The sequence below is a fragment of the Carlito syrichta genome, unplaced genomic scaffold (genome assembly GCF_000164805.1).
Source record: "Carlito syrichta isolate Samal-C Ts95f unplaced genomic scaffold, Tarsius_syrichta-2.0.1 Scaffold312086, whole genome shotgun sequence".
Lineage (NCBI taxonomy): Eukaryota > Metazoa > Chordata > Mammalia > Primates > Tarsiidae > Carlito > Carlito syrichta.
The window spans coordinates 131,461-153,259 of NW_007256182.1; the positions used below are offsets into that span (position 1 = coordinate 131,461).

The following is a 21,799-nucleotide window of genomic DNA, read 5'->3' on the forward strand; positions in this document are numbered from 1 at the left end:
CAATCCACTCACCTCAGCCTCCCAAAGCGTGGGATTACAGGTTGAGCCACTGAGCCCGGCAGTTTTTGCTGTTTTAAGCCATCTACTTTGTGGTACTTTGTTATGACAAAGTTCTGAGAAATTCATATAGACATTAGTAGATGAAGAGTACTTGGGACTTATATTCAACAGAGTGTATCACAGAATGTTTAATCTTATAGCTTTATTTCTTTTTTTTTTGAGTTGAAGTTTTACTCTGTCGGCCAGGCTGGAGTGCAGTGGCACGCTCACGGCCACCACAACCCCTGACCTGCTGGGTTCAGACAATCCTTCCACCTCAGCCTTCCAAGGAGTTGGAACCACAGGAGTGCTTCACCACACCAGGCTAATTTTATTTATTGTAGAGATAAAGTCTCACCAAGCTGGCCAGACTGGTCTCGAACCTGTGAGCTCAGGTAATCCTCTCACCTCTGCCTCCCAAAGTGCCAGGATTACAGGCATGAGTCACCATGCTCAGTTGCATTTAATTCTTTAAGTAGCACAGAAAAGACTCAGGATGTTATACAGCAGTAAGTTACTGTATAACAATAAAGATGATATCCTTACTCTTGATAGGTTCTTGGAAACTGCCACATTAAGTGAAACATATAACAGAATCAATTTTTTTTTTCTCATCAAAGTTATAACAAAACAACATTGAATGAAATGACATTATCTGCTGTATGCTGTTTCACTTAAAATTAGTTTTCAGGCCCAGAACAGTGACTTGCACCTGTAATCCCAGCACTTTGGGAGGCCAGGGTAGGAGAATTGCTTTAGCCCAGAAATTTGATACTAACCTATGCAACATAGCAAGAACTAGTCTCTACAAAAAATAAAAAAATTAGCCAGGCATAGTGGCATGTGCCTGTTGTTCAAGCTGCTCAGGAGGCTGAAGTAGTACTGCCTGAGCCCAGGAGGTTGTGGCTGCAGTGAGCTACAATCATACCACTGCACTCCAGACTGGGTGACAGAGTGAGGCTCTGAATTTAAAAAAAAAAATTAGTTTCCAAGAAGCTATCAATCATGTTAAGTGACGTCTTACTAATATCTATTGTCAAAAGATATAAGATCAATTTGTTTTTCCCTTGGGCAAAAGTAACAGTACTCTATAAGGGAAGTCACTTAATCAGAAATGGGGATAATAAACAGTAAAAAGCAATAGACATTAGATATTATTTCTTCCAAAACTACCAGTCATCTTACCTATATTATCCTTTTCTTTGCAAGAAATTGAATAGCAGCAAATTTCTCTATCCTGAATAGCAGACAGATTCCTGTAAGCAGCAGAATTAAGAGAGTAAGTTTGTGCTTAGAACAACTGCCATACTTATCACTTTGCCCAATTTTACTTGTTACTTTTATTATTATAATAAAGTAATTATTTTACTACTACTACTTCAAAAATTTTAGGGAATCACTTCTCTAGTAGGTCAAACTTTTCTACCTAAAAATATGGCTATGATCACTATTGAATAATATAACAGATGAGCAAATCAACTAATTTGTAACTAAATTTTTTTTAAAGTATCATTCATTCTTAAGACATACATTTTCTCAATTAGCTGTTTCTCATCCAAGGCATTAGGAAGATCCCTCTTGTTTCCAAGAACTAGCACCTTTAAAAAGAAAAGATTAAGAGTAAACTTCTATGTAAGAAAATGTAACAGTTTATCATTTTGATATGTGAAGATAATGTGAATTAAATGTTAATACACTCCATAATATTAAGGCATATTTGTGTAACTGGTGGCCTACCTCATTCATTAAATTGTTCATGTTGGCATTCACTTAACTTCTACAATGTAGATACCTCTAATCAATATGAGACTGCCAACTTCTATTTACTACATTCTGAGTCTAGGCTGTACATTCTGCTATTTCCTAATACAGGTTCAGTATCCCTTATCCAAAATGCTTGGAACGAGAAGTTTTCTAATTTTGGATCTTTTTTCAGGTTTTGAAATATTTGCATTATATACATATAAGTTAAACATCCCTAATCCAAATCCAAATTTCAAAATGCTCCAATGAGTATTTTCTTTGAACAGCATGTCAGAACTCAAAAAGTTTTGGAATTTGGAGCCTTTCAGATTTTCAGATCAAAGATACTTAACCTGTGAAATCCTTATTAAAATGTAAATTCAATCTTAAACAACCAAAGGTAGGGTAATCATTTTTTTAAATCTATCAGCCATTAATCATGTGAACATGTAAATTTTTATAATTCAGGATTCATTCTATATAATTTCGAAATATTCTGAGACAATGGATAAGTGTAGGCATCAGGATGAGTACAGTACCCATAAGCTCTGGAAATAAATGTTATTATCTGGTTGTTAGATGTGCTTTGAAAAGAGAATAAAGTCTTCCCAATTACCACTCTGTTTCCCAGATACAGTGTCCTTTCCGCTCTAAGAAAAGCAAAGAATGTATGTATGCATAAATTACTTGATAGCATCCATACTCTAAACCAGAAATGTGTATCTTTGATCCATCCTAACAAAGTATACACTGTCTTTGTCATACCTATTTCTTTCACTTAATACCTCCCCCCAGTCCCAACTCTGAACATTTTAACCAATACCACTCAGTGGTCAAAATGACTATTTCAATTGTGCACAAAGGACAAAGAGACATGGGCAAGACACAGGCAGCCCAGGTCGCTGGAGCCCTCAGGGGAATGTTTTTTACTGTTTTGTTTTGTTTTGAGTTGGAGTCTCATTCCATTGCTCAGGCTGGCATGCAGAGGCACATTCATGGACACCCCAGCATTGACTGCCAGCCATCCTTCTGCCTCAGTCTTCCAAGTAGCCGGAACTTCAGGCGTGCACTACCACGCCTGGCTAATTTTTTGTATTTGCTGTAGAGACGAGGGTCTTGCCAAGTTGCCTGGGCTGGTCTCCAACCCGCAGGCTCAGGCAATCCACTTGCCTCAGCCTCCCAAAGTACTGGGATTACAGGGTGAGCCACCAAGCCTGGCCAGGGAAATATTAAGTAAGACTACAGTACAGAGATTCTAATAGCCAAGAGCAAAATCCTTTTTTACCTTTGGTCAGCTTGTCTTCCCTTTTATGACTCTTTCCTCTCTCCACATTTACTTAAGTCACTCCAGATTTTCAATCTGAGTTTCTAATCATACACCACAATCATTTGTGATTAGCTCTCAGTTGTGTGGTTGCCTGACATTTCCCCCTCACCTTATACATCTTCCTCTCACCAAAGCTACTTGCTTCTACAGTATAGATTATTTCTTTCCCAGCTTTCCTTTCAACTACAGCAGGGACACATAACCTAGGACCAACTAACACTTTGAACGCAGAACCAGTGATGCAAGAAAGCAAGGAGAGAGAACTCATTCTGATAGTGGAGAAGCATCAGTCAGAACACCTCTAATCAAAGCATTTGTACCGACTAATGTCCAGAATCTGCATGCGATCACCACACTTATTCTATGTGTGAGTTTGGATGTGACCCTGACAGCTGCTTAGCTCCCTTGTTGCAACCTATTTTCTGAGCCTAGTTATGTACCATCTTCCCAGAGACTCTGAGAGGTGCCCAATATCCTTTCCAGTATATCTAATATCCAGTCTAAAGTCTGGTCCTTTTCCAGCATTCCTTCGCTCAACAAATGGCACCAGCTTCCATCCAACTGCAAGAGCCAGGAACTAGGAATGACTCTTCACACCTCCCATGTTAATTCCATTACCAAGTCTGATGGACTACACTCCTAAACGTCTCTAAAATCTGTCCCACGTTGTCTACTATACCACCCTAATACAAGTTACCGTAATTTTCCTGGACTACTAAAGCAGCGTCCTAAAACCATCTTCCTTATACTCCCCCTTGACCATTTCAACCCCTTCTTAAACTATAACAAGTGATCTATTCAAATCATAAATCAGATCATTTAACACACTTCAATGGCTTGCCCAGCTCCCTCCAGTGTGCCACCTGTCACATGGCATCCACATGCTACCTCACTCTCTCCACTCTGGGCTGCAGGGACTGACCTCCTCTCAGTGCCCCACCTCTTCCCACCCAAAGGCCTTGGCCCGGAACTCTCTTCCCCTCCACCATCACATCCCTCACATTCCTACATACCTCTCAGATCTCAGCTTAAGCATCACTTGCTCAGATTCCTTCCTTCTTCCCCCAAACTAGATCAAATCTCCCCTCTAACTTACAATTCTCATAACTCCTTGCACCTTTCTTCCTAGCACTTGTCAGAGCTGCAGTATTCAAGTATTTTCAGATCATCTACCTTTCCTGTTAAACCATAAGCTCTATGATGCAATGGGTATGTTTCTAGTGATTTCTGTTAATCACCATATCACTGGGACTGAGAACTGCTCCTGATGCATAGCTTAGTAGCGATCTGGTGTAGAAAGTCATATATAGCACAATACCCAGTATATGACAGATACTCTGTAAATTTAAATCTTCTAAACTTTAAAAAAGAAGATATTTTACTGATTTCAGACATAACTAACACAATCAATAATTATAATATAGGCATAACTAATACTTATTCTAATTATAATTGTAATAAGCCCAGACGTGGTGACTCAAGCCTATAATCCCAGCACTTCTGGAGGCCGAGATGAGAGGATTGCCTGAGACCACGGGTTCAAGACCAGCCTGGGCAACATGGTGAGATTTCGTCTCTACAATAAATCATAAAATTAGCCGGGTGTGGTAGCGTGTGCCTGTAGTTCCAGCTCCTTGGAAGGCTGAGGCAAAAGGTTTGCCTGAGCCCAGCAGGTAGAGGCTGTAGTGGCTGTGAACGTGCCACTGGGCAACAGAGTGAGACTCTAACTCGAAAAAAAATTGTAATTAATATCATAATATGATGTAGAATAAGAAATACTCTATACTTACTGGAATTCCTTGTAACTGTGGTTTATCTAGAAGATTATGTAGCTCATTTCGGGAGGCTTCTATCTTTTCACGATCTGCAGCATCTATCATGTAACTTTAAAAAAAATAAAACGATCTCAACATGTCTTCTCCATATGTCTTGATGATAAAAACTAGTATTAGAGATTTTTAATTTTCTTAAGATTTACATTACTGAAATTACTGATCAAAATTAACTAAGTCCTATGTAAAGAAAGGCTACAGAATGCCCGAGTCCACAGAATATTGAGGAAAAAAGATTTGAAAAAAATAAAGGCTCAGTGCTCACAAATACTTTTAACGAGACTATTCTTAGAGCCCAATACATAACAGTAAAACATTTCTATCCCTTAGCTGTTAGCTGCATAAACAAAAACAACTTTTAAAAGCTCTTGTTCTATTATTAATTTTTGAAAATTCTGTGTTAATAGAATTACACTTAGTTATTAGCCATGAAAGATTTTTATTGCCTGAGACAAAAATTGAGCCCTTGTAAGTACTAAAAACAACTTTGTGGCCAGATGTGGTGCCTCACACCTGTAACCCCAGCACTGTAGAAGGCTAAGATAGGGGGATTGCTTGAGTTCAGAAGTTCAAGACCATTCTGGGCAACATAACAAGACCCAGTCTCCACAAAAATAAAAAAAATCAGTTGGGCATGGGAGCGCATACCTGTAGTCCCAGCTACTCGGGAAACTGAGGCAGAAGGATTGCCTGAGCCCAGGAGTTGGAGGCTGCGGGGACCCATGATCATGGCACTGCACTCCAGCCTGGGCAAGAGAGTGAGACTCCCCCCACCCCCAAAGAAACACACACACCTTTCTTTGGAGCCTAAACTAATTTTTTAAAAAACAGCTTACACAATAGCGTTGACTCCTCTGCAATACCGTTCCCACATGCTCCGAAATCGAGGTTGTCCACCTATGTCCCAGATCTTTAAATCAAGACAAGGCAATTCTTAATATTTCAAATAGTACATTGAAAGAGGAAGTAGCAGAGGAGAGACAGATCAGGAAGGTATACTCATTTCCACAATTTTAATGCTAAAATACTCCTGAAAAACTTGAGCTCAAACAAGCTCTTAATCTGGAAATTCTTGGTTCTACTTCTAAACTTGAAATCTACATTTAACATGTTTACAGTAGATCTAATATTGTACTTGTGCAAAGATCTGTATGCAGTATTTTGCCTGTTAACCAATATACTTCTAATATTGTAAATGTATGTCTTTAAGATAACACTTTTAAGCCGGGCTTGATGGCTCAGCCTGTAATCCCATGCTTTGGGAGGCTGAGGTGTGTGGACTGCCTGAGCCCGCGGGTTCGAGACCCGCCTGGGCAAGTTGGCAAGACCTCATCTCTACAATAAATCAAAAAATTAGCCAGGTGTGGTAGTGCACGCCTGCAGTTCCAGTTACTTGGAAGGCTGAGGCGGAAGGATCACCGGAGCCCAGCAGGTCGAGGCTGCAGTGGCCGGGAGCGGCCACTGCACTCTAGTCTGGGTAACAGAGTGAGACTCCAACTCAAAAAAAAATAAAAAAAGAAAAGAAAAAAAAAAGATAACACTTTTAAAATCTACAGGACCATGCATTATCTAGATGCCAATGCCAAGACAGAAAACAAGAGCTCAGAATCTATTAATGTTTAATTGCCTAATTTAGTATACGTTAATACCCAACTTTTTAAAATTTTCCTGTAAAGAAATAGCTTACATTCCAATCTCTTTGTTTTTCTTTTATGAAATTATTTTACCCATAAGAAAGTCACTATTTATAACTTTATTATTATATAGGACATCTCGCTGGACACTGAATCTCGTGTCAAAGTCTCAAGTCATGGTATTTGTCTTCAAGAGGTTTCCAATGACCAATTTTGGTACTAGTAATGTGCATAAGAGATGTACACATGACCTTATTAGGAACTTCATATATGAGCCACAGAAAGAGTTTAGTGAACAGCTTCTGTGAACCACAAGAACTGGGCAAAATGGTCATTGAGGCTCAGGCCATAAAAGTGAATTCCCATGAACTACTGAACCAAAAAAGCCAAAAAGCAATTAAAAAAAAAAAGCTAAAATATTGCCCCTAATAAGCAGTCCAATAGTAAATGATTTAGCTGGGCATGGTGGCTTGCTTCTGCAATCCCAGCCATTTGGGAGTCTGAGGCGGGAATATCACTTAAGCCCAGAAGTTCAAGGTTACAGTGAGCTATGATCATACCACTGCACTCCAGCAAGATCCTGTCTCTCTTAAAAAAAAAAAAAAAAATCAAAGAAAGAAATTCATGATTTAAACCTGCCAAACACATTTTTTTAAGTGTTAAAACAATTAGTTAACTTTTTTCCATTTTATACTTTCAATTTTAGGGCTTAGCATTAAAGAAATGGAATACTGGGTTACAAAGTTTGCTACCACAAATATAATGCTAAATTATCACATTTTAAATAACAAATCATTACCTGTCACCAAATAATGTAATACCACATTCCCAAAACTCTGTAGATAGAATCTCTATTTCCTAGGAACATCTAAATCCCAAATACTACTTCTGTCAACCTTATGCTAAGTTCTTTATGGGCAAAACTCTTATACAATTTGACTTATTTGAGAAACAAAAAACAACTGATTTATACTCTTTTGAAATATGCACACTCATTATTTAAGAACTGAAAATATTCAAGTAAAAACAACAAAAAAAGAAAAATTCTCTGATGCACACGCTAACAATTTAAATCAAATATGGCAATAAGATGACATACCTTTATTGTGACGTTACCTTTAGTTACTTTCCTCATGTTGAAGCCCACTGTGGGTATCATGTCTTCACTGAATTGACCTGACTGAACAAAATAAAACGTTTGACCTTAGACTCATCAATATTTACAAAGATATATAATATCACATAACCTTTGAGCATGAACATTGTATCTGTAGCCATTTTAGAAAGCTGACAACAATCTTCTTTTAAAAAATGTTCCTTATAGCCAGATTCTCTAATAGATACATTATTTTGTTCATATAAAGACATATTCTCTCATTTTAAAAAGATTTTTTTGACTAGCTGTGGTGGCTCATAACTGTAATCCCAGCACTCTGAGAGGCTATGGCAGGCAAATCACATGAGGACAGGAGTTCAAGATTAGCCTGGCAACACAGCAAGACCCCACTACCTCCCATGTCTCCTCAAAAAAAAAAAAAAAAAAAAAAATTTAAGTAGCCAGGAGTGGTAATGCATGCCTGTAGTCACAGCTACCTCAGAGACAGAGGAAGGAAAATAGCTTGAGCGCAAGAAGTAGAGGCTGCAGTGAACCAAGATCATGCCAGTATACTCTAGCCTGAGCGACAGCTAGACCCTGTCACAAATAAAATAATAAAATTAAAATACATACTTTTGAAACTAAGGTAATTTTTTACATATTTCCTTGAGCTAAAAATTTTTTACATTACAAATACATATGAAAATTTATGAATTTGCCTGCCTACACATACATTTTTACACCCAAAGCAGACAAAAATCAGAAGTAAAACTTCCATTTTCTACCTTCAAGCATTTAAATTATTTTAACAATAACTGTTATAATTCACTGCTGAATAGCTTTTCCGAGTTCATCTCTTTTTTTTTTTTTTTTTTTTTTTTGAGCTGGAGTCTCACTCTGTCGCACAGACTGGAGTGCAGTGGTCGCTCCCGGCCACCGCAGCCTCGACCTGCTGGGCTCCGGCGATCCTTCCGCCTCAGCCTTCCAAGTAGCCGGAATTACAGGCATGCGCTACCATGCCCGGTTGATTTTTTGATTTATTGTAGAGATGAGGTCTTGCTGCCCAGGTGGGTCTTGAACCTGCAGGCTCAGGCAATCCACTCACCTCAGCCTCCCAAAGGCGCGGGATTACAGGCTGAGCCACCGAACCTGGCCGGAGTTTATCTCTTAACAAAGCTCATAAAAGATTTTGTCATATAAAAGTTATTCCTTTTATGTAACCTATTTTGTTATCTTTTTGGCTTCTAGCCTGAATGTCATAATATTAAAATTAAATTTTTCTAATAGTATTTGTATGACTTTTTCACATTTAAAATATTAATCCACCTAGAATTTTACTATATACAATACTGCAAGAAAGTTTATTTTTCCAAATGGATAATGAACAATCATCCCATCACTAATTTAAAAGTCTACTGTTTCCCAACTAATTAGAAGTGCTATGCCAAACACCAAATATAGACGACAGCACTTTATCTGGGACCTCAGTTCTTCTCCAGCAGTCTCTTTATTACTGAATAAACACTACCTTTATCATACACTAGGTACCACTAGGTATCATATAGCAAATCAAGAATTTTGGATGTTTCCCCATGGTCTTTATTCATTTCCCACATCCAAGTAAACTTTAGAAATTAATGATTTTGTTAAAATATTGCCTGGAATGATATTAAACGTATTAATTTGAGAAGAACTGTTCTCCGTCAACTCAGTATTTAACCACCTTCTTCTAATCTGTCCACCCAGGTACATTCAATCATTCCAGTCCTCTATATACTTCTGTAAAGTATCATGATTCTCATAATAAATCTTACACATTTCTTGCCATATCCTTTATTTTGACTACTGTTGTGAAATACAACTTAATGAGTCATAATTAATACTGATTTTAGGTGTTTATATATTTTAGCCACTTTACCAAGATTCTCAGCTAATTTCTCAGTTGACTGCACTCTTACTTTTTAGGTAAATAGCCCAGGATTAGCAAATATCTCAACAAGGGCCTGGCTAAACAAATAGGATTATTTTCAAGGCCTTAACACTGGTTGATTGTTTGCTGTGACCTTATGCTAGCCACACACATTCCACAACTGTCTGAAAGTCCTAAGCACAATGAATTCCAATTTTACAAATTAATTTTCTCTAAAGAATTCCAAAAAATTCTACCTTTTTTCCTGTTCAGTGGAGTTTTATTTTATTTCAGAAAAAAAGTTAACCCAACCATAATCACTACTTTCACTTATGTCAGACATTGTAATTCTTAGTATTTTCACATGTTGTTTATATGTGAAAATCTAGTCCTGATATCAAAACTAGTCATGATAAAAAAAAAGATATACAACTGGTCAATAAACACATGAAAAGAAGTTTAACATCACTAATCACTGGGGAAATTCAAATCAAAACTATAAAGAGTTACCCCTGGGCAATTCCCTCAGGTCCCCTTCCACTGTGGGAGCTTTTCTGCCCTCCCAATAAATCCTGCTTTCTCACTTTAAAAAAAAAGTTACCTCCTTACATTCATTAGCATGGCTACTATTTAAAAACAAAACAAAAAAAGGGGATTGGCAGTAGTGGGAAACTGTCAGGGGAGGGAGGGGCATACCTCATCAACAAAGATACCTGCATAATCAACGTTTGTATACCTAACCCTGAATTGTACCCCATATCTTTATAATAATAAAAAAAAAAAACAGAAAATAAGTGTTGGCAAGGAGTGTAGAAACCGGAACCCTTGTATCCTGCTGGCAAGAAGGTAAAATGGTATAAGCTGTTGTGAGAAACACTATGACAGTTCCTCAAAAACTCAAAAGAGAATTACCTTATGATCCAGCAATTCCACTTCTGAATATATACCCAAAAGAAATGAAGACATTATGCTAAGTGAAATGAGACAGTCACAGTCTCTCTCTCTTTCTCTCTCTCTCTCTCACACACACACACACACACACACACACACACACACACACACGCACACGCACACGCACACAAATACTATATATAATTTCACTTATATGAGATATCCTGAATAGTCAAATTTATAGAGAGAAAGTAAAACGGTGGTTGCCAGAGGCTGGGAGGAGGTGAAGAATGAGGAATTATTGTTTAATAGGTATGGAAGTGTGGGCATGGCAGCTAACGCTGGTAATCCCAGCACTCTGGAAGGCTGAGCAGGAGGATTACTTGAGTCCAGGAGTTCAAGACCAACCTGGACAACAAAGCAAATAAAAAAGTAGCTGGGTGTGGTGGTACATGCCTGTTGTCCCAGTTAACTCAGGAGGCTAAGGCAGGAGGATTGCTTGAGCCCAGAAGGTTGGAGGATGTGGTGAACCATGACTGTGCCACTACTCTCCAGCCAGGGCAACAGTGAAAGCTTGTCTCTCTCTCACACACACACACAAAATATGAAATTTCAGTTTAAAAGATCAAAATGTTCTAAAGATGGATGGTGGTGACAGTTACACAACAATGTGAACATACTTAACACTACTGAACTGCACACTTTTAAGATGGCAAATTTTTTTGTATTTTACCAGTTTTTTTTAAAAAAAACTAGTTACAGTCAATACAGGGAGAGGCAATTATCACTACCATTTTATAGAACAGGATATAGATTCCCAAGGTCACATGGTTCAATAATAACTATATTTTCCTTAAAGATTTCACTGTAAACTCGTTGTGATAGCCTTTAATTAATCTCTGAGGAGAGGCCCAGGTGAGATAATGCCTTATTTATTTCATTGTCATTAGGAAATAGGTATTTTACATAGTGAAGCAGCTGAAAATAGTAGCTAAACTTTTTAGGTACCAAATTTTTTAATTACCTTGCACAGAAAGCTTTCTAAAATACTTGACTAACTTCTCACACAATCTATGGAATACGATTTAACGTGTTAGTGTTTCAGGGTCATTTTATGTACTGCAAGATAAGAAAACTAAATTAGATAACACTCAAGGGCCCTTCTGGAGGTAAAATTTTATGATTATGAACATCAATTACGGTACCACACCATGATAATATAGTGGAGGAGCTGCAGTACCCTGGGGTGTCCCTGAACTTTGTTAAAATTCATTTGTCTCCTTTCTTCACCTTTACTTCTCACTGATGGCAGACACTAACAATAACTTTCCTGTAATTCAGTTGCCACTGCTAGTCTGCAACAACTGAAAATTAGGTAATCAAGTCCTTGAGATGTTATCCCAAAATATCTTGAGTACAGCAAGATATTCAGTAAGTATTTGTTGAACAGAAAAGGAAGAAAAAGCTGGAACGCTTCTATCAATAAAGTGCTTAACTTCGAAGTAAGGGTTTTGTGGGATAACTACTTTATGGACCGAGAAGCATTTTCCACTTTTCTCTTAACGTCACATCTTAATCATCACTTTTCAAAGCTTGTGTTCAATAACTAAACCAGTCAGTTGGCAGTTATGCTCTAGATAGCTGAAAAATTATTTCTATGCTGTCAAGAAGCTGCTTAACTGAGACGAGCAGCTTAGTAAACAAACAGATGTTTAGAAAATACTACTTCGTTGTATATCATTTAACAAATTTAACAAAATTATATAATACTAAAATTTAGTATTATAATTATATAATACTAAACACTGTTCCAAGCATTTAACAAGTATTAGTGTAATCAATTTAATCCTTATAAACCAATGAAATAAGCAGCACCATCCTCATTTTTCAGACAAAAAGCCAAGGTAAAGTCAGATTAAGTCACTTACCTAAAGTCACATTACTCTTAAGACCTAGATGGTTATAAGCTAATACTTGAAGTGCCAGAACACTGACAGGGGGAGGGAGTAGAGAAATAAAAGTACAGTAGTTCCTCCTTACTACAGGTGGGGGGACCCGTTCCAATTCCCCCAGTAGATAGATGCTGGACATCACAGAAACCCTAAGTATATTAACTCCAGTACATACATTCCTATGATGTTTAACTTACAAATTAGTCATAGTGCTCTTGTGCTTTAGGGCCATTTTAAAATAAAGGTTACATGAATACAAGTACTGCAATACCTCAAAGAGATGAATCACACCCCAGGAAGGACAGAGTGAGATTTCATCACACTACTCAGAACTGCACTCAATTTAAAACTTATGAATCGTTTATTTCTGGAATTTTCCATTTAATATTTTCAGACTGAGGTTGACCACAGGTTAAAGAAACTGTGGAAAGTGAAACCAGGGATAAGGGGAGACTACTGTATGCTTTCTTGCCTGCCTTCTTAAATAGTATCTGAAACATAAACTGAACTTCACTTAATAAACACACTCATGATTATACGAAGCACTCACTGTGATCTTGTGACAATAGATGGAGCTGTGGCTATCAATGCCTGCCCTCCTATAAGCCAAAGCTGCAAGGTAGTGTCCCTGGAATTTGGCTGGGCAAAAGAATCTAAAGCAAAATTAAGTCAGCGAATCTCATTACCAATTATGCTGCTTACTAACCAGATGCAAGTCATCTGATCTCTCTGGGATTCCGCTTCCTTGTTTAGAAAAAGAGGAAATTGGAAGAGTATCTCCAAAGTCACTTTCAGCTCTAACATTATGATTTTATGTTCTATTCATAGGCCTATCATTTAAAATACAGTTAAAGGCTGGCCTGGTGGCTCACGCCTATAATCCCAGCACTTTGGGAGACCACAGGTTCGAGATCAACCTGGGCAACTTGGCCAGTCCTATCCCTACAATAAATCAAAAAACTAGCCAGGCGTGGTGGTACATGCCTGTAGATCCAGCTACTTGGAAGGCTGAGGCGGAAGCATCACCTGAACCCAGCAGGTCGAGCTTGCGGTGGCTCTGAGACTTCAAATCAAAAAATAAAAATAAAATACATTAAAGAAGCAGATAAATGCCTGCCAAAGTGAAAAAATGTGACTCTTTCCCCCAAATACATTAGCATTCCAAAGGCTAAAGCAGACAATATCCCAATAAGTTCTATCATTGTCAACTCTACCATGCAGATTACATAAATTTCTTACTAGAGATCTCAGAAATGAGGCAGATGGAAAAGGATAAAGAATATATTTTTTTGGAGTATCACTCCATTTCCCAGGCTGGAGTGCAGTGGCACACTCATGGCCACCCCAGTGTCGACCTGGGCTCTGGTGAGCCTTCTGCCTCAGCCTTTCAAGTAGCGGGAATTATATGCACACACTACCACACCTGGCTAATTTTTAAATTTTCATTGTAGAGACGAGGTCTCACCATGTTGCCCAGCCTGATCTCGAACCCACAGACACAGGCAATTCTCTCGCGTCGGCCTCCCAAAGTGCTGGGATTACAGGCCTGAGCCACCACGCCCAGCCAGGGTAAAGAATTTAAAAGAAAGAACCAAAGTAAAAGTAAACAACAGGGTGAACCTATAGTGAAACGACACTGTACTGAAGATACCTTAATAGAAATGCAGGGGTTGGGGAGAGAGACATGTCTATTCTTTGTAAACAGGTTAACGTACCAGAGATGTACTGGGCATTGATAGTCTGTTTATAAACTGTGTTTACAAACTGGTATCTGACACTGGTGAGAACACAGTGAAATCCTGTTATTTTAAAATAGGGTAAATCCTACTGGGCACAATAACTCACACCTGTAAGTCCAGCACTTTGGGAGGCAGTGGCGAAAGGACTGCCTGAGCCCAGGGGTTCGAGACTAGCCTGGGTAACTTGGTGAGACCACATTTCTACAAAAAAAAAAATCCCAAAATTAGCCAGGTATAGTGGCACATGCTTGTGGTCTCAGCTACTTGGGAGGCTGAGACAGAAGGCTCACTCGAGCCAGGAGGTCGAGGCTTTGGTGAGCCATGATCGTGCCACTGCAATCCAGCCTGGGTGACAGAGTGAGACCTTGACTCAAAAATAATAATAAAAATAAAGCAGGATAAGACTAAATGGATTAGATTAGACTTTACAATTGCTTTTTTTTTTGAGTCAAGAGTCTCACTTTGTAGCCCAGGCTGGAGTGCAGTGGTACACTGCTCATGGCCACCGCAGCCTCAACCTGCTGGGCTCAGGCAATCCTTCTGCCTCAGCCTTCCAAGTAGCTGGAACTACAGGCACATGCCACAACGCCTGGTTAATTTTTTTATTATTATTATTGTAGAGATGAGGTCTCGCCAAGTTGAGGCTGGGCTCAAACCAATGAGCTAGGACAATCCTCTCACCTCAGCCTATCAAAGTGCTAGGATTATAGGTGTGAGCCATCACACACCCCCCACCCCACCCCCCGCCCATAATCCCAGCACTTTCGCAGGCAGAAGTGAGATGACTGCCTGAGCCCAGGGGTTCAGGACCCGCCCAGCCAACCTGGCGAGACCTCGTCTTTACAATAAATCAAAAAAATTAGCTGGGCTTGGTGATACGCGTCTGTGGTTCCAGTTATTTGGAAGGCAGAAGCAGAAGGATCGCCTGAGCCCAGCAGGTTGAGGCCGCCATGGTTGTGAGCACGCCACTGCACTCCAGCCTGGGCAACAGTGAGACTCAAGAAAAAAAAAAATGCAGAAAGCAAGCTATAACAACATAGGAAAAGAAATTCCTCTTTGCTTGTCCTGTTCATCTATAGCAGCAATCTAATCCAAAGCAATAAACTTGAAAAGACAAATGGGGGAGGGCAACGGCTTCTTTAGAATCTTTTTTTTTCTTTTTTTTTTGAGGATTTGGTTATCAAGCCACTTTATAAAAACAGAATAAAAGAAAAAAGTAAGAAACAAGATAAAAGATTCATACTGAATTCTTCCTCTTGGTCAGAAGAAACTACTTTTCACATCCTGAGCAAAGGGGTCTATTTTTTTTTTTTTTTTTTTTTTGAGTTGGAGTCTCACTCTGTCACCCAGACTGGAGTGCATGCAGTGGCCGCTCCCGGCCACCACAGCCTCAACCTGCTGGGCTCCAGCGATCCTTCCGCCTTAGCCTTCCAGGTAGCCGGAATTACAGGCATGTGCTACCACGCCCAGCTGATTTTTTTGATTTATTGTAGAGATGAGGTCTCGCTGCCCAGGCGGGTCTCGAACACGCGGGCTCAGGCAATTCACTCACCTCAGCCTCCCAAAGGCGTGGTATTACAGGCTGAGCCACTGAGCCCGGCTATTTTTTTTTTAAACAAAATACACTAAGACTCAATTGTTTAATTCCAAAATTCATACACTGTACAAGTAAGAAGATATAAATACCAAAATTAGTAATTTCTCTCTCTCTTTTTTTTTGGTTGGAGTCTCACTCCGTCGCTCAGGCTGGAGTGCAGTGGTATACTCAGGACCACCCCGGCGTCGACCTGCTAGACTCTGGGGATCCTTCCACCTCAGCCTTCCAAGTAGCTGGAACTATAGGTGCACACTACCACACCCGGCTAATTTATTGATTTATTGTAGAGATGAGGTCTCACCATGTTGTCCAGGCTGGTCTCAAACCCACAGGCTCAGGCAATCCTCTCGCCTCGGCCTTCCAAAGTGCTGGGATTACAGGCTTGAGCCACCACGCCCGGACTCTAAGAACTTTTAATTCAAATGTGCAATCACTGTAATTACTAACTCATTTTCTAATTAGTAGCATTATGATGCCCTGCCATTTCTCTAATAAGTGGAATTATCTGTAATATTACTCTTTTGTATTTCAATTTGCATTAGTAAGAAAAACAATGACAACCATTTTTTTCTTTTGCTGGGAAAGTGCTTAAAAACAAAGACATTCAGCCAGATTCGGTGGTTCAGCCTGTAATCCCGCGCCTTGAGAGGCTGAGGTGAGTGGATTGCCTGAGCCCGCGGGTTCGAGACCCGCCTGGGCAACTTGGTGAGACCTCATCTCTACAATAAATCAAAAAATTAGCCAGGTGTGGTAGTGTGCGCCTGTAGTTCCAGCTACTTGGAGGGCTGAGGCAGAAGGATCGCCGGAGCCCAGCAGGTCGAGGCTGCGGTGGCCGGGAGCTGCCACTGCACTCCAGTCTGGGCGACAGATTGAGACTCCAACTCAAAAAACAAAACAAAACAAACAAAAAAACAAAGACATTCAATCTAAAAGAAAATTCTGATGAAGAGCAGGATATTTTTATGGTCTTAAAATCTATCCCCACAAACTGATCATTAGATCATCCCTCTTACAAAGAGAAGAAAAACCAGGAATTATACAATGGAGAAATCAGGCAACATTTTGGGAAATCAAGGAAACAAAAGACAACCCTAAAATGAAAAACTCTATTTAAAAAAGGGAGGTTACTTTTCAAAAATGTCAATGTCATAAAAGACAATGGCTGTAAAAATGTTTCAGATTAAAGGAGGCTAAAGAGACAACTAAATACAGTACCTAATCCTAGGATGGATCCTATACTGGAGGGCAAAAATGCTATGAAGTATATTATGTCAACTGACAAGACTGGAATGAATAAAATCTATGATGTATCATTCTTAGATGTGCTAAAGTTGGTAACTTAACAATAGTCATGTGAAAGAATACGCTTAATCTTACAAAATATACATTTAGAAATAAAAGACGAGCCGGACACGGTGGCTCATGCCTATAATCCCAATACTTTGGGAGGCTGAGATGAGAAGATTGCCTTGAGCTCATGGGTTCGAGACCAGCCTGGGCAACTTGGCGAGACCTCATCTCTACAATAAATTTTTTAAAATAAATAAATAAAAAATAAAAGACCAAACAAGGCACATATACCTTACCTTCAGATGTGATAGAAAAATGAATGCTGTAAGGTGATACAAAGAGTACAAAAATAATAAAGCAAATAAGGTAAAACGTTAACCATAGTTTGATGCTGGTAAAAAGTGTATAGGTGTTCTTTACAATGCTATTATTCCTGCAACTTTTCTGACATTTGAAATGACTTCCAAATAAAACATTCAAAAATAGGAATAATAAAATACCACAACATATATTCCTCTTCTTTACAGTACTTACTTGTATATGATGTATTGTAAACACATACATCATATACAAATATAATATCCCCCTTACAGCACTCTTTTTGTTTTTGCTTTTGTTTTGAGTTGGGAATCTCACTCTTGTCGCCCAGGCTGGAGTGCGGTGACACACTCATGGCCACCGCAGCCTCAACCTGCTGGGATCAGGAGCTCCTTTCATCTCAGACTTCTGAGTAGCTGGAACTACAAGTGTGCTGGTACCACCACACCAGGCTAATTTTTTTAATTTATTGTGTAGACGAGGTCCTGCCAAGTTACCCAGGCTGGTCTTGAACCCCTGGGCTCAGGCAATTCTCTCACCTCGGCCTCCCAAAGTTTTGAGATTACAGGCATGAGCCACAGTGTCTAGCTTGAACTCTCTTTTTAAAGGGCTAGAAAATATACCCATTCACTACAGTAACATTTACACTGTCATATCAATCTTCATTTTGTTCCAGTTTTAGAACACTTTGGACAATCTTTCCTTAAATAATTTCCCAAAAGTCAATGATTTGTTCTGTTTATGTGCAATTTGAATTTACTTTCAACCATAGACACAATTCTTTCCCATAGGATGTTAGTTTAAAAGTCCATGTTTGATCAGGCACAGTGACTCACACCTGTAATCCCAGCACTTTGGCATGCCAAGACAGGAGGATCGCCTGAGTTCAGGAGTTCGAAACAAGCTTAGGCAAGAAACAAGACCTCATCTCTACAAAGAATAAAAACATTAGCTGGAGTGGTGACATGAACCTGTAGTTCCAGCTACTCAGAAGGAAGAGGTGGAAGGATCACCTGAGCCCATTAATTGGAGGATGCAGTTAGCCATGATCATGCCACTGCACTACAACTTGGGTGACAGAGTGAGATTATAACTCTCAAAAAAAAAAAGTCCATGTTAGACAATTCATTTGGGCAGTTAAATCATATTATAAAAGAAAACATCTCAAAATTCCAGTGGTTTATTTTTGGGAGGAGGATGTTCTCCAGTACTTAAAATAGTGAATTAAGTAACATGCAAAAATTTTAAACTGATACTTCAGATTCCTTAGGGCTAAAATCAATTAAGGCCTCTTTTCCTTGATGACCATCCACGTGGTCCATCATTCCAGATAAATCAAATTCAGAAATTATTCCTCTATAGCACATCAAATAAAACTTTATGGAAAGTCATAATATTCCAAGATTATCCTTTAAAAACCGACATAATTTGCAACAATATGGACTCAAAAAAATCTTCTAACTCTTCCAAAAACACTAGCCAGAGAGATAAAGGCAAACCTTAGTTTCTTGCCATAAACAAGTCCCCTTTGTAGACTATGGCCTAGATGCCAACATGTGTCATCTAGTCTGCTAATCCACATCCACTGACAGTGGTTTCAACCTGCATTCAACGAGTGATGTGCTCTTTCATCTGTGGTATCTGCACAGAAGTGGCTACAACTCTCTAGATGTTCTAAGGTAGACAGGCCAATTATAAAAGACTACTTTACAGATGATTCAATGATCAGCAACTGATTGCTACAGCTGCCTTTTTTGGGTTTTTTTTTGAGTCAGTCTCACTCTGTCGCCCAGGGCTGGAGTGCAGTGGCATAGCCCAAGGCTTACTGCAGCCTCAAACTCCTGGGCTCAAGTGTCCCTTCTGCCTTAGCCACCCGAATAGCTGGACTAAAGGCACATGCCACCAAGCCCAGCTAATGTTTTTATTTTTTGTAGAGACCAGGTCTTGTTATCTTGCTTGTCTTGAACACCTGGGCTCAAGCAATCCTCCTGCCTTGGCCTCCCAACGTGCAGGGATTACAGGTGTGAACTACTATGCCCAGCCTAGAGCTGCTTTTTATATACTTGACAGTATAAATAATGTACCTGTGCTACAAACACTTATTATTGCTAGGCGCAATGGCTCAAGCCTGTAACCTCGGTACTTGACGAGACCTCACCTCTACAAGAAATAAAAAAATTATCCAGGCATGGTGGCGTATGCCTGTGGTTCCAGCTACTTGGAAGGTTGAGGTGGAAGGACTGCCTGAGTCTAGCAGGTCAAGGCTGTGATGGCCGTGAGCATGTGACTGTACTCCAGCCTGGGCGACAGAGTGAGACTCCAACTCAAAAATAAATAAACAAACAAATAATAAGTAAATACAAACCTATTATTGCTCACTTTTTCCTGTGATCTCATAAACCAATAAAGCTAGTTTGTCTCTGCCTTTCTGCATTCATTTAGTGATTCACTCAGTAATTCACAGAGAGAAAGAAAAGCAGAAAAACTAGAAAATAAACATTAAAAATATCACACAATAAACATATGCTATGTAAAACAAAGAAGGTAATACGAGGTGATTAGGTATTCTTTCTGGCCTCTGAAGTAGTGGCATTTAAGCCCTTCAAGATAATTTAAAACCAGCTTAGTATAATAGGATATTTTCTGCAGAACACCTACCTACTGTGCTACTTGAAAACAAGTCAAGAAATCACAGCTATGTCACTTCTGATTATATTACAGACACAGAGAACCATAACACACCCTCTTACTCCATCAGAATAAAAGGGGTTCTGTCTCCTTTCTCCTTACAGCTGCTTCTCCTAAGTGCCTATATTAGCGCACTTCCTCTATAACCTCAAGTGTTTACTGCTCCCTTTCCTCTGTTTTTCTTCTTTCCTGGGTCACAAAAGACATTATAGTTTTTTGCTCCCAAACAGTTGCCCTTTAGTAAATAGTGTATTTCTTTCATCTATGAGGCAAACAAACCCACTCAAACCCTTAAGATGTAATATTTAACTCTTAACTGCTATACTGTTCTTCACAAACCACTCGAGCACTGCCACTCTGATGTCAGAGGGGCTCTTGAAATACTTCTGGACTGAAGACCACTCCTGAAACTTAAGGGCCCAGGAAAGCAAGTCTCCAAGTTTCAGTGTTAATTTTGCCAGAGGCTTTTTTGTTTTGTCCTTTTTGATGATGTTAAGTTTATGGTAATCTGGTAAGCAATCAGGTTTGCCTTGGTAGACAGGAACTGGGTAGTTTCTTTTTTTAAGTTAACTAGTGGTAAGTTTTATTTATACTGTCAGGATATACAACATCCCAACTAATAGCAACATGAATTTTAATTTTATTTATTTGTTTGTTTGTTTAATTTTTTGAGTTGGAGTCTCACTCTGTCGCCCAGGCTGGAGTGCAGTGGCACACTCCCAGCCACCGCAGCCTCGACCTGCTTGGCTCCGGCGATCCTTCCGCCTCAGCCTTCCAAGTAGCTGAAACTACAGGCGCATGTTACCACACCCAGCTAATTTTTTTATTGCAGAAATGAGGTCTCACCAAGTTGCCCAGGCAGGTCTCGAACCCGTGGGCTCAGGCAATCCACTCTCCTCAGCCTCCCAAAGCGCAGGATTACAGGCTGAGCCATCCAGCAGGGCCATGAATTTTTTAATAGTTCTTTTTAGATGGGAATGTTAAAACTAAGTTGAAATTCATTATGTTTTCTTCACCATTAGGCTACAAAAATTGAATACATCAGATAAAAATTCTCTAGGAAACTTTCTATAAAGCATAATGGTTTAGGAACTCTTCAACTACTAATTAAATGCTGACTGTTGGTCCAATTCTAACTCATTTGAAACAACTAATTAATTCTTACTGCCTGCTAATACTAATAGAGTTACTTTACAGCAACCTCCTTTACAGAGACAACTCTTGAGGATTAAAATGTCTCCAAACTATAATTTCAATTAGGAGCCAAAAACTCTCATTCCTGCTAACCTCTATTCCTGAACAGTCTTTTTAAAGGGTCTCTAATGATTATTTCCTGTGTTCACTATACCTTTCATTAACAGCATTCTAATAATGGTTTTACTAAGTCTATAATTCAAAAAAACTGCTGAAGAAAATTTCAATTTACTCATCTGTGAATTAGTTTGCTAGTGTGCATTCCTTGTCAATCACCCAGCAACTAATTCCCAGGACATTTTCACTCAGATTTCAGAAGCTTTGATGAGCCAATAGCAACACTAAAATGGACACTAAAAGAAATCCTACTGCTGGAGAGCTCAAGCAATACACTATTTGATTAGCTGTGAAGTCTTACCATGAACATCCTTAATAAACACCGCATCTTTATATAAGAAGATGTTTACTAGCCGGGCACGGTGGCTTACACCTATAATCCCAGCACTTCGGGAGGCAGAGGCAAGAGTCTTGTCTCAGTCCAGGGGTTCGA

The 21,799-nt window shown here is 39.2% G+C and overlaps 1 protein-coding gene across 1 annotated transcript in view; it reads right to left on the reverse strand.

The window, feature by feature from the left end:
- Positions 1 to 21,799, reverse strand: part of ARL8B (ADP ribosylation factor like GTPase 8B) — a 73,826-nt gene that overhangs the window by 5,745 nt on the left and 46,282 nt on the right. The window contains exons 2-6 of the mRNA XM_021718330.1: positions 7,675 to 7,755; positions 5,778 to 5,851; positions 4,900 to 4,993; positions 1,570 to 1,637; positions 1,225 to 1,295 (exon numbers count right to left, since the gene is read on the reverse strand). Of these exons, the coding sequence (XP_021574005.1) occupies positions 1,225 to 1,295; positions 1,570 to 1,637; positions 4,900 to 4,993; positions 5,778 to 5,851; positions 7,675 to 7,734 (367 nt within the window). The 5' untranslated portion in view covers positions 7,735 to 7,755. The remainder of the gene's footprint in view (positions 1 to 1,224; positions 1,296 to 1,569; positions 1,638 to 4,899; positions 4,994 to 5,777; positions 5,852 to 7,674; positions 7,756 to 21,799) is intronic.